This window comes from Hypanus sabinus, chromosome 15 (genome assembly GCF_030144855.1).
Source record: "Hypanus sabinus isolate sHypSab1 chromosome 15, sHypSab1.hap1, whole genome shotgun sequence".
Taxonomy (NCBI): domain Eukaryota; kingdom Metazoa; phylum Chordata; class Chondrichthyes; order Myliobatiformes; family Dasyatidae; genus Hypanus; species Hypanus sabinus.
In genome coordinates, this window is record NC_082720.1 from 81,207,488 (window position 1) to 81,224,206 (window position 16,719).

Genomic DNA, 16,719 nt, shown 5'->3' on the forward strand with positions numbered 1-16,719 from the left:
CAGGGTGATTTGAATAGGTCAGAAACTGCTCATTTCCTGGAATTTTCACTCACAACAGTTGCACCAGAGAATGGTGTGAAAAACATATATATAAAAAAAACATCCAATGAGCAGCAGATCTAGAAACACAGAAAACTGACAACACAATACAGGCCTTTTGGCCAACAATTCTATGTCGAACATGTATTTACTTTAGAAATTACCTAGGATTACCCATAGCCCTCTGTGGGTGTGTAGAGGATCATTTCGGAATGCAAAACATGTTGGACCTTGAAGTGAATGGGTATCATGGTGTTGGCGCATGGCCTAGTGGGCAAGGCATCAGACTAGTAACCTGAAGGTCACTGGTTCAAACAAGCTGAGGCAGCGTGTTTGTGTCCTTGAGCAAGGCACTTAACAACACTTTGCTCCGTGACGATACCAGTGCCAAGTTGCATGGGTCCTAGTGCCTTTCCCTTGAACAACATCAGTGGCGTGGAGAGGGGAAGGCCTGCAACTTGGGCAACTGCCGGTCTCCCATACAACCTTGCCCAGGCCTGCACCCTGGAAAATCCAACCACCAGCATTTTGTGTGTGTTGCTTGAATTTCCAGCATCTGCAGATTTCCTTGTGTTTTCTCTTTAGATACACTGAGTGGCCATTTTACTAGGTACAGGCGAGTTATTTCTACCTGTCAAATCAGTGTGATGCCAACATTAGAGGTCTTCTTTTATGAATGGATGTTTTGATGTAGATCTGTCCATTGGAAAAACAGATTGCAAATAATGGAAGTATTTTTTATGACCATTAATTTGAATGAATGAGGAAAACACCATTATGTCCTGAGTTATAGCACATGACTACAATTCTGTAAAATAGTTATGGAAAAAGATAGAACAGGTCTACAGGTTAAAAGTGCTCAAATGGAGCATGGTCAACCTAAAGCGCACTGGCAGCATCTACCCGAGCTTGACTGGAAGATTATATTTAAAGGCAAGGGAACAGTTAGCAAGTGGGAGGTTCTTATCAAGAGTCCAGGGAAAGCATGTTCCTGTTAGGGTGGAAGTGTAGACATACCAAGTACAAGGAACCTCCGATGATGAGAGATATCAATGCATTGTATTTACTTTAATGATATTAGCTTTCACCTTAAGTTTGGAGTGATGCACTTTGGACAGTCAAACCAGGGTAGTATTTATACAGTGAATGGTAGTTTCTGACGATTGCTGTGGAACAGAGAAACCTGTGAGGAGTACAAACCCACAGTTCATGCAACTAAACAGTGTGGTGAAGGAGGCACACCACAGGGATGTGTACTTAGCCCGTTACTCTATTCTCTCTACACCCACAGCTCTATAGTTAGGCACAGCTCAAATGCCATCTATAAATTTGTTGATGTTGGCATTGTTGGCAGAATTTCAGATGGTGATGAAAGGAAATACACCAGTTAGTTGAATGCAGTCGCAGCAATGACCTTGCACTTAAGAGCTGATTGCTGACTTCAGGAAGGGTAAGACTAGGGAACACATACCAAACCTCATTGAGGGATCAGAAGTGAAGAAAGTAAAAATTTCCAGTTCCTGGGTGTCAAGATCTCTGAGGACATAAGAGGCGTTGATCGTGTGGATAGTCAGAGGCTTTTTCCCAGGGCTGAAATGGTTGCCACAAGAGGACACAGGTTTAAGGTGCTGGGGAGTAGCTACGGAGGAGATGTCAGGGGTAAGTTTTTTACTCAGAGAGTGGTGAGTGCGTGGAATGGGCAGCCGGTAAAAGTGGTGGAGACGGATATGACAGGGTCTTTTAAGAGACTTCTGGATAGGTACATCCAAAATAGAGGTAAGCCTAGTAATTTCTAGTGTAGGGACATGTTTGGCACAACCTTGTGGGCCGAAGGGCCTATACTGTGCTGTAGGTTTTCTATATTTCTATAACCTGGACACAACATATTGATGCAACTTATAAGGAAGGCAAGACAATAGCTATATTTCATTAGGCGTTTGAGGTGATTTGGTTTGTCAACTAAAACACTCAAAATCATCCACAAATGTACTGTGGAGAGTGTTACGTATCCCGTAACTGGATAACTTACCAGCAAAGATAGAGAGGTCCGTTGAAGTCTGATGTCACTATTTTCAAACGTTTTTATTTATAAAGGGGCACAAAAGTAAGGTTAATACAAACATTCAGATAATGCACGTCGTCAACACTCAATCTAAAGCGCGGGTATAGTAATAATCATCATTAAGAAATAATCTCGACTGTTGTCTAGGGGATAATATATTGTCCGTTGGAAATATAAAAGTCACTCAGAAGTCTGCAGGCTTCAGCCGTTTGGGAATCGTTGGATTTCACGTGGTGCGACAGAGAGAGAGAGATTGGTGAGAAAAAGGAAAGACTTGCCGGGTCTTTATGAAGCTTCCGTTGAATCAGGGGAGCGTTGGTTCCCCGTTGTTAGTTCAAAGTCCCTTTCGGTGTTATCAGCCACCCGCTCCCCAGGCAAAGGAGAAACGGAACGCACGTGGCTCTGTATGGCTCCCCGCTAGCACGGGAGCGCCGAGCGATGGTGTCCTTCTGGTGCATCGCTGGGGTACCGCCTCCTGCAGTCCCCTTTTATCTTGACTTGCAGAGTTGTAGATGTCCATCAACGTAGGGTGATGCAATCCCCACCCCCACATTGCCCGAGGGTGTCCATATCCATGGTAGCTGTCACGTAGCAGGGACATGCACTTCACACAGGTGTCTCTAAGAACAATGGCCAAAACCGTTGCATTGTCTCTCATTTCCTGGGTCCGAGACCCGAATTAATAGTGATCTTGCGATTCTCCGGAAGGAGGGGGCTGCTCCCGCCCCTTCGGCCCCTCAGAGCTGTGGTGCCTTCATAACGGAGAGCATTCTGACATGGCTGCATCTCCATCTGATGTGTGCGGGGGACGGAGGGGTGGTGTCTACTGTACAAGACTGAAATAAGTAGCAGAAACTTGTAAAATGAGTCTGGCTCCATCATGGGTACTAGCCTCCGTGGCATCCAAGACATCTTCAAGGAGCAGTGCCTTAGGAAGGTGTTTCCCACCACCCAGGCCATGTCCTTACCGTCAGGAAGGAGGTACAGAAGCCTGAAGGTACACACTCAGTGATTCAGGAATAGCCTCTTCTCCCCTCTGCCATCCGATTTTTTTTTAAAGGACATTTAACCCATTAACGCTACTTCACAGCCTTTTGTTTTAAGTTTCTCTTTTTTGCACTATTTATCTTTCTCTTAATAGACATATATGTACTCACTGAAATTCAATTTTTAAAATTTATTTATCACCTATTTCATCATACTGTTGCCGTGAAGTTAACAAATTTCACGATATATGCTACTGCAATTATAACGTCATCTGTGGTGTGACCACACTTGGAGCATTGTATACAGTTCTGGTCAGCCTGTTATAGGAAACATTTTCAAGCTGGAGAGAATGCAGAGGTAACCTATGGGAATGCCGCCTGGTTTAAAAGAAGAGGCTGGCTACACTGGATCTTTATTCCTTGGAGGGCAGGAGATTGAGGAGTGACCCCGTAAAAGTTTATAAAATCATAAGAGCTGTGGATAAGGTGGATGGTCTGTCTTTTCCCCAGGGTTGAAAGTTCTCTGTGTGTGGGTGGGGGTAGGCAAGGTATTTCTGTTGCTGTTATTTTTGTAAGGGGGTTGGTCGCTGTTTTTTTTTCTGAGGGCCAGAGGTTAGAGATTTGTTGCTGTCTTTTTATCTGTGAGTGAGAGAGTCGGGGATTGAACTGCTGGTTTTTATCCTGTGGTGGTGGTGGTGGTGGGGGGGGGGGGGTGCGTAGAGGTTTACAGTTGTTGCAGTGTTTTCTTCTGAGGAGAGGAATTCAGAGATTGTTATTGTCGCTGTTCTTTTCTGTGGGGAAGAGGGTCAGGGAATGTATTGTTGTTTTTTTTTCTGTGGGGTAGTGGGTCAGGGATTGTTATGGTTGCTGTTCTTTTCCGAGGGGTAGGGGGTAGTGTTTGCAAGTTGTGTTTCTTCTACTTTATCATGGCTATCTGGAGAAGACAAATATTAGTTCTATTGTATATGCATACTTTGACAATAAAGTGAACCTTGAACCTTGAAAATCAGAAAGGATTAATATAGGCCTAAAGGTTTTATATTTGAATGCACGCAGTGTACGGAATAAGGTAAATGAACTTGCAGCACAGTTGCAGATTGACTACATCTCTATCTAGTAATGGAGTGGTGGAGGGAGGGGTGATGATACTGTACAGGATCAAAGTAAGCAGTAGAGAGTTGTAAAATTAGTCAGCCCCATCACGGGCATCCCAAAGACAGTTATAGATTGGCATCTATTATATTGTAGGATCACTGAATCACGGCTGAAAGATTATAGCTGGGAATTTAATGTCTAGGATACACATTATATCAAAAGGATAGGCAGGAAAGCAGAGGGGGTGGTGTTGCTCTGTTGGTAAAAAATGAAATCAAATCATTAGGAAGAGGTGACATAGGGGTGGAATGTGTTGAATCATTGTGGATAGAGGTAAGGAATTGTAATGGTAAGAAGACCCTGAGTATGGCGGAAGTTCCAGCTGTCAGTGGTCATGAAGTATGTGAAGTTATGATTACCAGAAAGAAGGTTCTTGGGAAAATGAAAGGTCTGAAGGTAGATACGTCACGTGAGCCAGATGCTGTACACCCCTGAGTTCTGAAAGAATTGGCTGAAGAGATTGTGGAGGCATTACTAATGCTTATTCCAAGAGTAACAAGATTCTGGAATGGTTCCAGAAGACTGGAAAATTGTAAATGACACTCCATGCTTCAGGAAGGGAGAGAACCAGAAGAAAGGAAACTTAGGCCAGTTAGTCTGACCTCAGTTGTTGAGGAAATATTGGAGTTTGTTAATAAGGATGAGGTCTCAGGGTACCTTGAGGCACATGATAAAACAGGCCACAATCAGCAAGATTTCCTCAAAGGAAAATCTTGCCTGACAAATCTTTTGGAATTCTTTGAAGAAATAACAAGCAGGATAGACAAAGGAGGATTGGTTGATGTTGTGTCCTGGATTTGCAGAAGGCCTTTGACAGGGGGTCACACATGAGGCTCCTTAATAAACTACAAGCCCATGGTATTGCAGGAAAGATTCTAGCATGGATATAGCAGTGGTTGAGTGGCAGGAGGCAAAGAGTGGGAATAAAGGAAGCCTTTTCTGTTGGCTGCCCGTAACTAATGGTGTTCCACAGGGGTCTGTATTGGGACCAATTCTTTTTATGTTATATGTCAATGATTTGGATGATGGAATTGATGGCCTTGTTTCAAAGTTTGCGGTCAATATGAAGATAAGCAGAGGGCTTGCTAGTTTTGAGGAAGTAGAGAGGCTACAGAAGGACTTAGACAGGTTAGGAGAATGGCCAAAAAGGGAAGATGGAATACAGTGTTGCCAAGTGTATGGTAACATACTTTGTCAGAAGAAAGGTTGACTATTTTCCAAATGGAGAGAAAATACAAAAACCTAAGGTGGAAAAGAACTTGGGAGTCCTTGTCTGGATTCCCTAAAGGTTAGTTTGCAGGTTGAGTCTGTGGTGATGAAGGCAAATGCAATGTTAGTATTCATTTCAAGAGAACTAAAATATAAAAGCAAGGATGTAATGTTGAGAATTTATAAAGCACTGGTGAGGTCTCACATAGAGAATTGTGAGCAGTTTTGGGCCCATTATCTTAGAAAAGACATGGTGAAACTGGAGAGGGTTCAAAGGAGGTTCACAAAAATGATTCCAGTATTGAATGGCTTGACATATGAAGAGCATTTGATGACTCAGGTCCTGTAATCACTAGAATTCAGAAGAATGCCTTGGGATTCTCTTTAATCCTGCTTTCCAAGAACACTTCATGGTCCTACCTTGCATTATTAATTCACTTTTTGAATCCTTTATAGGCTTGTTCATAATCCTCAAGAGCTCTGTTTGATTCTAACTTCACAACCTTTAATTGCTTCTTCTTTTCCTTTTTGACTAAATTCATCACCTCTCTGGATATCCAAGATTCTCTTATTTAAAGCCTAGTTATACAATAGCAAGAGTTCAATGGGCGATTCCTTTTGGGGAGTGTGCAGAGAGATTTACCAATGTATTATTTGGGATGGAACTTTTCATCTATGAGCAGGCAATGGAACGTTTATATTTTCCTTGAGTGAGAAGTGCAGACAATAATCCAGAGTATAAATAGGGTGAGAAAAGCAGTCTATGATGAGAGGGAATAGGCTTCAGAAAAAGAGCTATAGATATACAAGACTTGAGAAAGATTTTATTTTCACTCGAGGTTGTTTTAAACCAAGTACTTACTAATTGTCATCACCAATATCCTCAGAATGAATTCTTAACCTTATTATTCTAATTGATTTCTGCAATCTAAGTGCAACCTCTCTGTCCTATACAGTCCTGCAATTGCTTCTTCTATCCACATCCATCTCATGGACTCCATATTGAATTCTCTAGTAGAATTGCTGAAATATCTCTTACAAGAATCATAAATAATAGTGTCTGAATATCTCAGAGCTGAACCAATCCACTTTAAAATTACATTTACTTTTGCTAAATAACGAAGAAGTTGTGAGACCATATGCATCCAATATCTCCCCATTCAATGTCCAGCTCGATGGGACTGCACTCAATGGTTTCTTTACTTCATAGACAAGGAATATCCCTTTTTTCTTAGTGATAGGGTGTGGAGATCATTCGCAACACTGGCTTGGATAGTTTATTCCAAATTGTTCTGTTCGGATGCTTTAGAGTTGAGTTCCTGACAGGTCTTCAAAAGTGGATATAGAAAGGATATTTTGTCTAATGGAAGAAACTGCAACTAGGAGGATCTGAATGCAGAGCAAAGATTACAGTGAAACCAGGTGTGATTTTATTAAAAGCCAGAGTGTCTAAGTATCCAAGAACTGTTTGTTGTTCATATGAATCAGAATCAGAATCAGGTTTATTATCACTGAAATTGAAATTGTGAAATTTATTAACTTAGCAGCAGCAGTTCCATACACAGTATAGAAGAAGGGAAAAAATAAATAATAAATCAATTACAGAATACATATATTGAATAGATGTAAAATATTGCAAACACACGAATAATACATATTTAAAAAGTGAGGTGGTGTTCACGGGTTCAATGTCCATTTAGGAATCGGATGGCAAAGGAGAAGAAGCTGTTTCTGAATCGCTGAGTGTGTGCCTTCAGGCTTCTGTACCTCCTCCCTGATGGTAACAGTGAGAAAAGGGCATGCCCTGACTGTTGGAGGCCCTTAATAATGGACGCTGCCTTTTTGAGTGGTAATTACTTTGAACTCCTAATGAAGTATCGTCACTGGCTTGCCTTCTTTATAACTGCATCGATACATTGGGACAAGGTTAGGTCCTCAGAGATCTTGACACCCAAGAACTTGAAACTGCTCACTCTCTCCATGTTTGATCCCCCTAAGAGCAATGGCATGTGTTCCTTCGTCTTACCCTTCCTGAAGTCCACAATCAGCTCTTTCATCTTACTGACGTTGAGCACCAGGTTGTTGCTGCAACACCACTCGACTAGTTGGTATATCTTGCTCCTGTACGCCCTCTCATCTCTATCTGAGAGTCTACAAACAATGTCATATGATTGTGTATTTGTAACCAGATTCTAAAAAGAGACCAGTGAGCAAAATTATTTTTATTGAAATCTGGTGGTTTCATTGTCACCATTACAAATTTCATTCAATTAATAGTTTAACTTCTCCATATGCCATGCTCCATTTAACATGAACCCAGGCCTCTGGAAATGAGTCTAGTAAAACAATCACATTGCAGTGATGATGGTGAAGATACTGTGGGTATGCATGTTCATGTCCAACACATGGGAACAACCTATGTGAAGGCAATGGCCAGATAATATGTACATTGGACATAGAAGTTGTGTAGATTTAGCATGGCACCAGAAGCTTCAGCTTTGAGTTTTGAGCTTTCATAATAAATCGGTCCTTGAAGGCCTGGTGAAGTCTTGTTCAGTACATCAGCATTAGAGGCCTCTGCTCCATGCAAGTGTAGAAGTAGCTAGTTTGTCTTTCATGAGGGTGCATATTCAAATCTTACAATGAGAACATTCTCATTTTGGTTAATATTCTGAAAGGGATCGGAGGTGTGGCTCTATGTCAGTGGAATCTCTGGTTCATGGACCCTATTGAATAAGCAGTCAAAGTTCTGACAGCATTTGTAGCCCATGGTATCCCTGCAAGTATGCCTCCAAAATTCATTTTTGATATTGGTCCAGAATATGGGACAGCCTTGCATATTATTACATTGACTCATCCTTGTACTCCTATGTCAAGATAGAGGTAAATATCACCTCACCTGCCAGCATCTAAAAGAAAGGCTGAGTGAGTGATGAAGAACATGATGAAGGGACAGTTCGAGGACATAAGTCATGGACTTGTTTTGTTTCTCATGATGTTCTGGCCAATTATAGATTCTACCATTGAATGTCCAAGTGTGTGGGAAATAGGAGAGATGCGTTTGAGAACAGAGTTGATGGTGGAAGAAGGGAAGCCCCTTTGTTTAAAAAAGGAAGACATCTCCTTCGTCCTGGAATGAAAAGCCTCATCCTGAGAGCAGATGTGGCGGAGACGAAGGAATTGTGAGAAGGGGATAGCATTTTTGCAAGAGACAGGGTGGGAAGAAGAATAGTCCAGGTAGCTGGGAGATTCTGTAGGTTTATAGTAGATACCAGTAGATAAGCCATCTGCAGAGATGAAGACAGAAAGATCAAGAAAGATCTCAAAGTTCTTTGCTTCTTTTTGGAATGCAGACCTAACCAATTCCCTTCTACCTAGCAGAATTAGTTCTTACTCTCAATAATTTCTCCTTTGGCTCCTCCCACTTCCTCCAAACCAAGGGTGTAACCATGGGCACCCGTATGGGTCCCAGTTATGCCTGCCTTTTTGTTGACTTTGTGGAACAGTCCATGTTCCAAGTCTATATGGGTATCCGTCCCCCTCTTTTCCTTCGCTACATCGACAACTGCACTGGCACTGCCTCCTGCACGCATGCTGAGCTCGTCGACTTCACTAACTTTGCCTCCAAATTTCACCCAGCCCTCAAATTTACCTGGTCCATTTCCAACACCTCCCTCCCCTTTCTTGATCTTTCTGTCTCCATCTCTGATAGATGCTGCCTGGCCTGCTGTGTTCCACCAGCATTTTGTGTGTGTTGTGGCCATACACTAACCCGCAATGTATTTCATCTGTCACTTCTTTGCCCATTCTCCTGATCTGTCTAGGTCCTTCTGTAGACTCTCTACTTCTTCAAAACTACCTGCCCCTCCACTTTTCTTTGTATCATCCACAATCAAATCTGTATTCAACGTCATTGACATATAGAGAATATCTCCCAATACAGACCCCTGTGGAATACTACTGGTCACCGGCAGCCAAACAGAAAAGGCTACCTTTATTCCCACTCTTTGCCTGTCAACCAATCTTTCATTCTTGCTAGTATCTTTCTAGTAATACCATGAGCGCTTAACTTGTTCAGCAGCCTTTGGTGTGGCACTTTGTCAAAGGTCTGCTGAAATCCAAGTACACAACATCCACCAATTTTCCTTTGTCTGTCCTGCTTGCCATTTCTTCAAAGAATTACAACAGATTTGTCAGGCAAGATTTTCCCTTGAGGAAACTATGCTGACGATGACCTATTTTATCAGGTACCACCAAGTACTTGAGACCTCATCCTTAGTATTCAACTCCAACATCTTCCCAACAATTGACTTCAGATAAGTAAGCCTGTAGTTTCTTTTCTTCTCCTTCTCTCCCTTCTTGGAATGATTTTTTCAATTTTTCCCATCTTCTGGAACTATTCCAGAATCTAGTGATTCTTGAAAGATCAGTACTAGTGCCACCACAATGTCCACAGCCACCTCTTTCCAAACCTCTGGTCCTGGTGATTTATCTACCTTTTCAATTTCCCAAGAATTTTTGACCTAGTAATGGCAACTTCACACAATTCTAACCCCTGACACTCTGGAGGTTCCACCATACAGCTAGTGTCTTCCACAGTGAAGAATGTTGCAAAATACGTATTCAGTTCATCTGACATTTCCTTGTTCCCCATTTCTAGCTCTCCAGCATAACTTTACAATGGTCTGATATCCACTCTCACTTCTCTTTTATACTTTATATATCTGAAGCAACTTATGTTGTCCGTTTTAATACTATTGGATAGCTTACCTTCATATTTCATATTCTCCTTCTTAAAGCTTCCCAATCCCCTGACTTCACACAAAATTTTGCTCTATTATACTCCCTCTCTTTAGCTTTTATGTTGGCTTTGACTTCTCTTGTTAGCCTCTATGCTGCCTTTAGAAAACTTCTTCATCTGTGGGATGTATATATCCAGAAATTTCACCCATTGCTTCACTACCTTCATCCCTGCCAAAGTTCTTTTCCATTCAATTTTAACAGGATCTTCCCTCACACCCCTTACTCAACTGTAATACTGATACTTGTGACTTTACTTCCTCCTTCTCAAATTGCAGGATGAATTCTATTATATTATGGTTACTTCCTCCAGTTCATTTATCTTAAATTCTCTAATTCACTCCAGTTCATTACACAATATCCAATTAGAGTAGCTGATTCCCTAGTTTGCTCAACCATGAAATGCTCAGAAATGCCATCTCTGAGATATTCTTGGATTCCAGCACCAACTTGACTTTTTCCAATCTATCTTCATAATTACTGTAACATTTCCCTTATAACAGGCATTCTCTATCTTCATTGTAATTTGTAGACCACAGCCTTATTACTGTTTGGGGGGTCTTCATCACTGTAACTCCCATTAGGGTCTTTTTACCCTTGCCATTCCTTAGCTCTACACACAATGATTCAGCACCTACTGACCATATGTCACCTCTTTCTAACGATTTGATTTCTTCTTTTTACCACAGTCACGCTACCCCTCTGCCTACCTGCCTGTCCTTTTGATACAATGTGTATCCTTGGATGTAAAGCTCCCAGCTACAATCTTCTTTCAGTCATGATTCAGTGATCCCCACAGCATCATACATGCCAGTCTATAACTGTGTTTGGAATGCCCATGATGGAGCTGACTGGTTTTACAACTCTCTATAGCTTACTTCAGTCCTGCGCAGTGGCCCCACATCTCCCCCCCTCCCGCCCCACTATTACCAGGCAGTGATGTAGCCAGTTTGAATGCAGTCCGTGATAGATCTGTAAAAAAAATTGAGTGTTTTAGGCGTCATACCAAATCTCCTCAAATTCGTAATGAAATATAGCCACTGTCTTGCTTCTTTATACCTCAATCAATATGTTACAACCAGGTTAGGTCCTCAGAAATATTGATACCCTGCAACTTGAAATTGCTCTCTCTCTCCACTTCTGATTCTTGTATGGGGACTGGTGTGTCCTCCCTTGTCTTACTCTTTCTAAGGTCCACAATCTGACTGACTTTGAGAGCAAGGTTGTTGCTATAACAGCACCTAACTAGCTGTTATATCTCGCTTCTGTATGCCCCCTCGTCACCTTTTGGGATTCTGCCATCAGTGGTTGTATTTTCAGCAAGTTTACAAATAGCATTTGAACTGTGCCTAGCCACACAGTCATGGATGTAGAGAAAGTAGAGCAATGGGCTAAGCACACATCCCTGAGCTGCTCAGGTGTTGATTTTTAGCAGGGGAGATGTTATTTCCAATCTGAGCACATTTTCACATTTTCAGGGCCTTACCAAGTACTCTATCAGGGCCTGGCACCTTGTGAGGGATCACCCTCTTGAAAGACAGCCTGATGTTGGTCTCTGAGATGGAGATAACAGGGTTACCAGGTGCTGCAGGGATCCTTATAGCTGTAGTTTTATTCTCCTTTTCAAAGCGAGCATCAAAGGTAGTGAGCTCGTCCGGGAATGAACTATCACTGCCATTCAGGATGTTGGCTTTTGTTTTGTATGAAATAATGGCCTACAAACTATGCCAGAGTGGAAGTGCATTCGATGTTGCCTACAACCTTGCTTGGAGTTGCCCCTTAGCCCTTGAAGTAGCCCTCCATAAGTCATACCTGGTTTTCTCATACAGATCTGGGTCACCAGACTTGAATGTCACAGATTTAGTCCTCAGCAGACTACGAACCTTCTAGTTCATCCATAGATTTTGACTTGTATACGTGCAGTAAGTTCTCATAGGCATCCACTCATCCACAAAGATTTATATGAAGTTGGTGACAGCTGTGGCGTACTCATTCAGGTTCAAAGATGAATCCCTGAATACAGTCTAGTCCACCAATTCAAAGCAGTCCTGTAAGTGCTCCTGAGATTCCCTTGTCCAAACCTTCTCGGTCCTCACTATTGGTGCTGCAGTCTCTGTCTCTGCCTAATCTCAGGGAAGTGATCAGATTTCCAAAGTGTGGGCTTGCAGCGTAGTAAGCACACTTGATGGTAGTGTAGCAGTGGTCCAGTGTGTGGCCCCCTCCGGTATTATAAGTGATTTGTTACCCAGAAATAATAAAATGAATAAACAGAAAGACAAAAATATTGTGAAGATTATGTTTAAGTCTTCTACATAAACATCCCAAGGCCTTGACATTGTTCCAAATGAATGATGCAGGCACAACTCCTATTAGCAGAGGCTTAGTACAGTTCTTGAGATAGTGCTTCTGTGTTTTTTTCTGCTTTGAGATTAATGACTCTATTTACAAGAAGAGTTTCCTTTACACTGTGATATCCACATTTCAAACAAGCACCACAGCCTTCAAAAGCTTCAGAATTTGCACCTCCAGAACTTTTATTTCTTCATCGTATCAAATCTGTGACCTTAGATTGTAATTCTTTTCATTATTGTGTCTTCCAGTTTACCAATTCAGTCATACTATAATCAGGATGAGGATCAGAATCAGAGTCAGGTTTTACATCACCAGCATGAGTCATGAAATTTGTTAAAATTAAATAATACCAATTATTTATTTTATTAAATTAGTTGCTATGTCTATCAATTTCAGCTGGGACACAGTACATCAATGTTCAAAAGTTCAAATTAAACTTTATTACCAGTGTACATATTGTCACCACATTCAACCCTGGGATTCTTTTTCCTGCTCTGCAAATCTATAGAACAGTAACTGTTAAATAGGATGAATGAACAACAAAACTGTATAAATGCAAATATAAATGCATTGCAATATATTAGGAATATGAAATAACAAGTAACAGAGTCCTTAAAGTGAGACCGTCAGTTGTGGGAATTACAAAGTCATGGTCCGGTCCGTGAAATCTGTATTCCGGTTCACGGTCTGGTCTGTGGACTCCGGACTCCAGGTCTTCTGGCTGTCCCTTGATTAGGTTGGGTTTAATCCTATGCACATACTCATCTTGGGGCTTGGAATAGAAGTGGCCCTGGGTTCAATTGTAGGTGCTGGTTCATCTTGTCAGTATCCCCTTGGAACAACCTGCCAGTGGAAGGCTAGAGCAGCCATTCATGATCTCTGGGCCTGGCTGGAGGACAACCACTTCATGGAACCTTGTTGTCTCTAGTCGGAGCAGTCATTGGGGTAAGGATTCGGCCATTTCCAGGGCCAGCTGAATGGCCATCTGGGTAAGCCAGGCCGTCTTTGCCATTACCCTGAGGCAGGACTGTTCTCTTCCCCTCCCCATCTGAATCCCTGACAGTACCTCGGCAGTCATCCCAGCCCTGCATCCAAGGAAAGGGCCGGGCCCTGTGCTCTAAGAAGGAGTACCTCATCCTGCCCAGGAAAGCCTCGAAGTACCCAAGCCTCATCATGTGCTCGCCTAGTTCCGGGGTGCGAGCCCGAGTCAAGACTCAGGTTCTGGGCCCTTGTCCAGTCTCGGGCTCGGAGTCCAAGACCAGGCTCCTAGTCCTGGTCCCGCTTTCCTAGCCCAAGGTGTCCAACACGTGCCATGTAGACAATTCATGACAGAGCAACAGCAAAACAAGTCCCATTCCTTCCTCCCTAAAGCACACACGTATACAACCCTCAAACCCCAGGAGAGGCCATCTTCAGCTTCCAGCCTCCACCAGACGTGGGTTGGCAGACACGGGCCTCGATTTCCCCAGCGTACCCACATAGATTTGCGGGCTAAGGGCTCAGGCTGAACTCCGATCCCTAATGTTTCTACATAACTGAGTTAATTCTATAATTAATTCTATATTAATTCTATAATAATTCTATATTATTAATTCTATATTAATTAGTTAATTCTATATTTAATTCTAATTAATTCTATATTAATTCTATATTTAGAAGTTAATTCTATATTTAGTGATGGTATCGATTACCCTGGGCTGTCGATCGATTGGATTCCTGTCATTGAGCTGTAGCAAGATTTGATCTCGGGGAAACAGGTGTCTGAACCACGGATTCGGCGGCACAGAGGACGTGCTTGTGAATATGCACGTGTCAGCTATTTCATTGTGATAGTACTTAACTCCATTCATTCCGCCGTAGTATTTGTCGAGACTTGGACATAGCAATGCCTCGCTGCCTGCTCGCCATTTCGCCTTGCCTGAAACATTGGGCGAGTCAATTGACCCTGAAGACGGGCGCTCTTCGTTTTATTCTTAGTTGTTACTTTCAGCCGCAACGTAAGCTTCGTTTTCCATCTGAGAGTTTTAGTTAAACGGCCCTCTTTGACTAGCGTTTATTGTTTTATTTTCTCGTTAACACTGTTCGCATTAAAGTCTGTGAACCACCGACCTGCTTCCGTGTCTGTCACTCCGCACTTGGGCCGTATCCAAACCGGGTGACAGCAGAATTCTGTTTGTAGTACTCAGAACTGTTTCCGGTAGTTACTGAAGCAAAGAGTTTAGTAAAATTACGTTTCTAGTATTACTGGTCCGCCCAATATCTGTCAATGTTCCAGGCTTCGGGAGGAAAGTCGCTGTCTGCGCTGTAGCTGTCACTAACATGCGGGATTACGATGAAGTTACCGCTTTCTTGGGAGACTGGGGGCCACATCAGAAACTTCTCTTCTTTCTTCTGAGTGTCAGCGTCATTCCAAATGGTTTCACCGGATTAAGCATAATTTTCGTCGGAGATGTCCCAGAACATCGCTGCCTAATTCCCGAGAATCTCAACCTCAGCGAAGCATGGAGGAACAGGACGATCCCGCTACAGGGTCCCGAACAACGGCGCAGCAAGTGCACTCGGTACCGGCTGGACGTGATACTGAACCTTTCGCAGACATTCCCCGACCCAGACTTCCTCAACGTGTCTGAGATCGAACAGGAACCGTGTCTGGATGGATGGGAGTACAGTAAGGAGCAGTACATCTCCACTATCGTCTCCGAGGTATGTGACTGGGGAGATACACTCCGATTTCTTCCCGCCTCCCAAAGGTTTAACTATAGGTGTCGGCATGCAATGTTGGCGCCGAAGGTTTGGGGACATTTGGCCCAGCTTAATCTTCGCTGATTTGATGAGACGTAAAGCATTTCACTGTAATTTTCGATGTGACAAATAAAGCAAATCTTAATCTGATTTTATTTAAACCCACACATAACGAAATAAGTTTTTAATTAAAGGCTAATAAAGTGAAATGTTGACTGTTTCTCTCCCCACAGATGACGGACGTACTTAGTTTTTTGGGGGGTTTAGATTTCCACCATCTGCCGTTTTAATCATCACGAAACATCTGCAATTCTTTCTCTTAGCTAGCATTAGGCATGGCATAATCTATATTTGCTTTGTGTCTGGGAATGTCAGATATCCATCGGTTCGTTTTTCTGCACTAAGCCTTTCTCTATTCCTGCAAGTTGTGACCGAATATATTTAAATTTCTAGCTTTGAATTTAGTTTAAAATTGTGGGTGATTCTAAAACTTGGAGAAAAGCTTTACGTTTGACTACTTCATGTCTTTATGAAAAAGACAACGAGTTTTCTCTCAATGTCTCAGATATTTTGACTAGGCTACTGCAATTATAATAACATTTGGTGCCCCATGAACATAAGAAATGGGGTGGGGTGGAAGGGTGGAATCGTTTCCCTGAGGCGCTCCATATCTTAAGACTGGCTGTTCTTTCTCCATTCCATTTTCTGGAACCACTCCTCAATTCTCTCAAAGCCCATAAGCTCCTCAGCCGTGGAAACATCTTCTTTGCTTCTTGTGTGTCAAACATATATCAATGAAATTGCCCCTCATTCTTCTAAACCCCAGAGGATGCACCTATTGCTCAGTCTTTGATGCAGCATATGCCTGGAACTAGCCCTGTGAATCTCAGCTATATTCCTTCTACAGTACTTGCATCCTTTCTTAGCTAGTTGTCCAACATTTCGTATTATTTTCCTGATGTTGTCTCACCAAGCGCTCACAAATTCTGTCTACTAAGCACTTGCTGTATGTGCATTTTGACATAGAAACATAGAAAACCTATAGCACAATACAAGCTCTTTGGGCCACAATGCTGTGCCGAACATGTACATACTTTAGAAATTACCTAGGGTTCCCCATAACCCTCTATTTTGCTAAGCTCCATGTACCTGTCCAGGAGTCTCTTAAAAGACCCTATTGTATCCACCGTCACAGGCAGCCTATCCCACAGACTCACCACTCTCGGCATTTTTTTTAAATTACCCCTGACATCACCTCTGTATCAACTTCCAAGCAGCTTAAAACTGTGCCCTCTCGTGTTAGCCATTTCAGCCCTGGAAAAAAAGCTTCTGACTGACCACACAATCAATGCTTCTCATCACCTTCTACACCTC

The 16,719-nt window shown here is 42.4% G+C and overlaps 1 protein-coding gene across 1 annotated transcript in view; it reads left to right on the top strand.

The window, feature by feature from the left end:
- Nucleotides 1-16,719, top strand: part of LOC132405205 (organic cation/carnitine transporter 2-like) — a 125,296-nt gene that overhangs the window by 10,793 nt on the left and 97,784 nt on the right. The window contains exon 2 of the mRNA XM_059989895.1: nucleotides 14,879-15,306. Coding sequence (XP_059845878.1) covers nucleotides 14,923-15,306 — 384 coding nt within the window. The 5' untranslated portion in view covers nucleotides 14,879-14,922. The remainder of the gene's footprint in view (nucleotides 1-14,878; nucleotides 15,307-16,719) is intronic.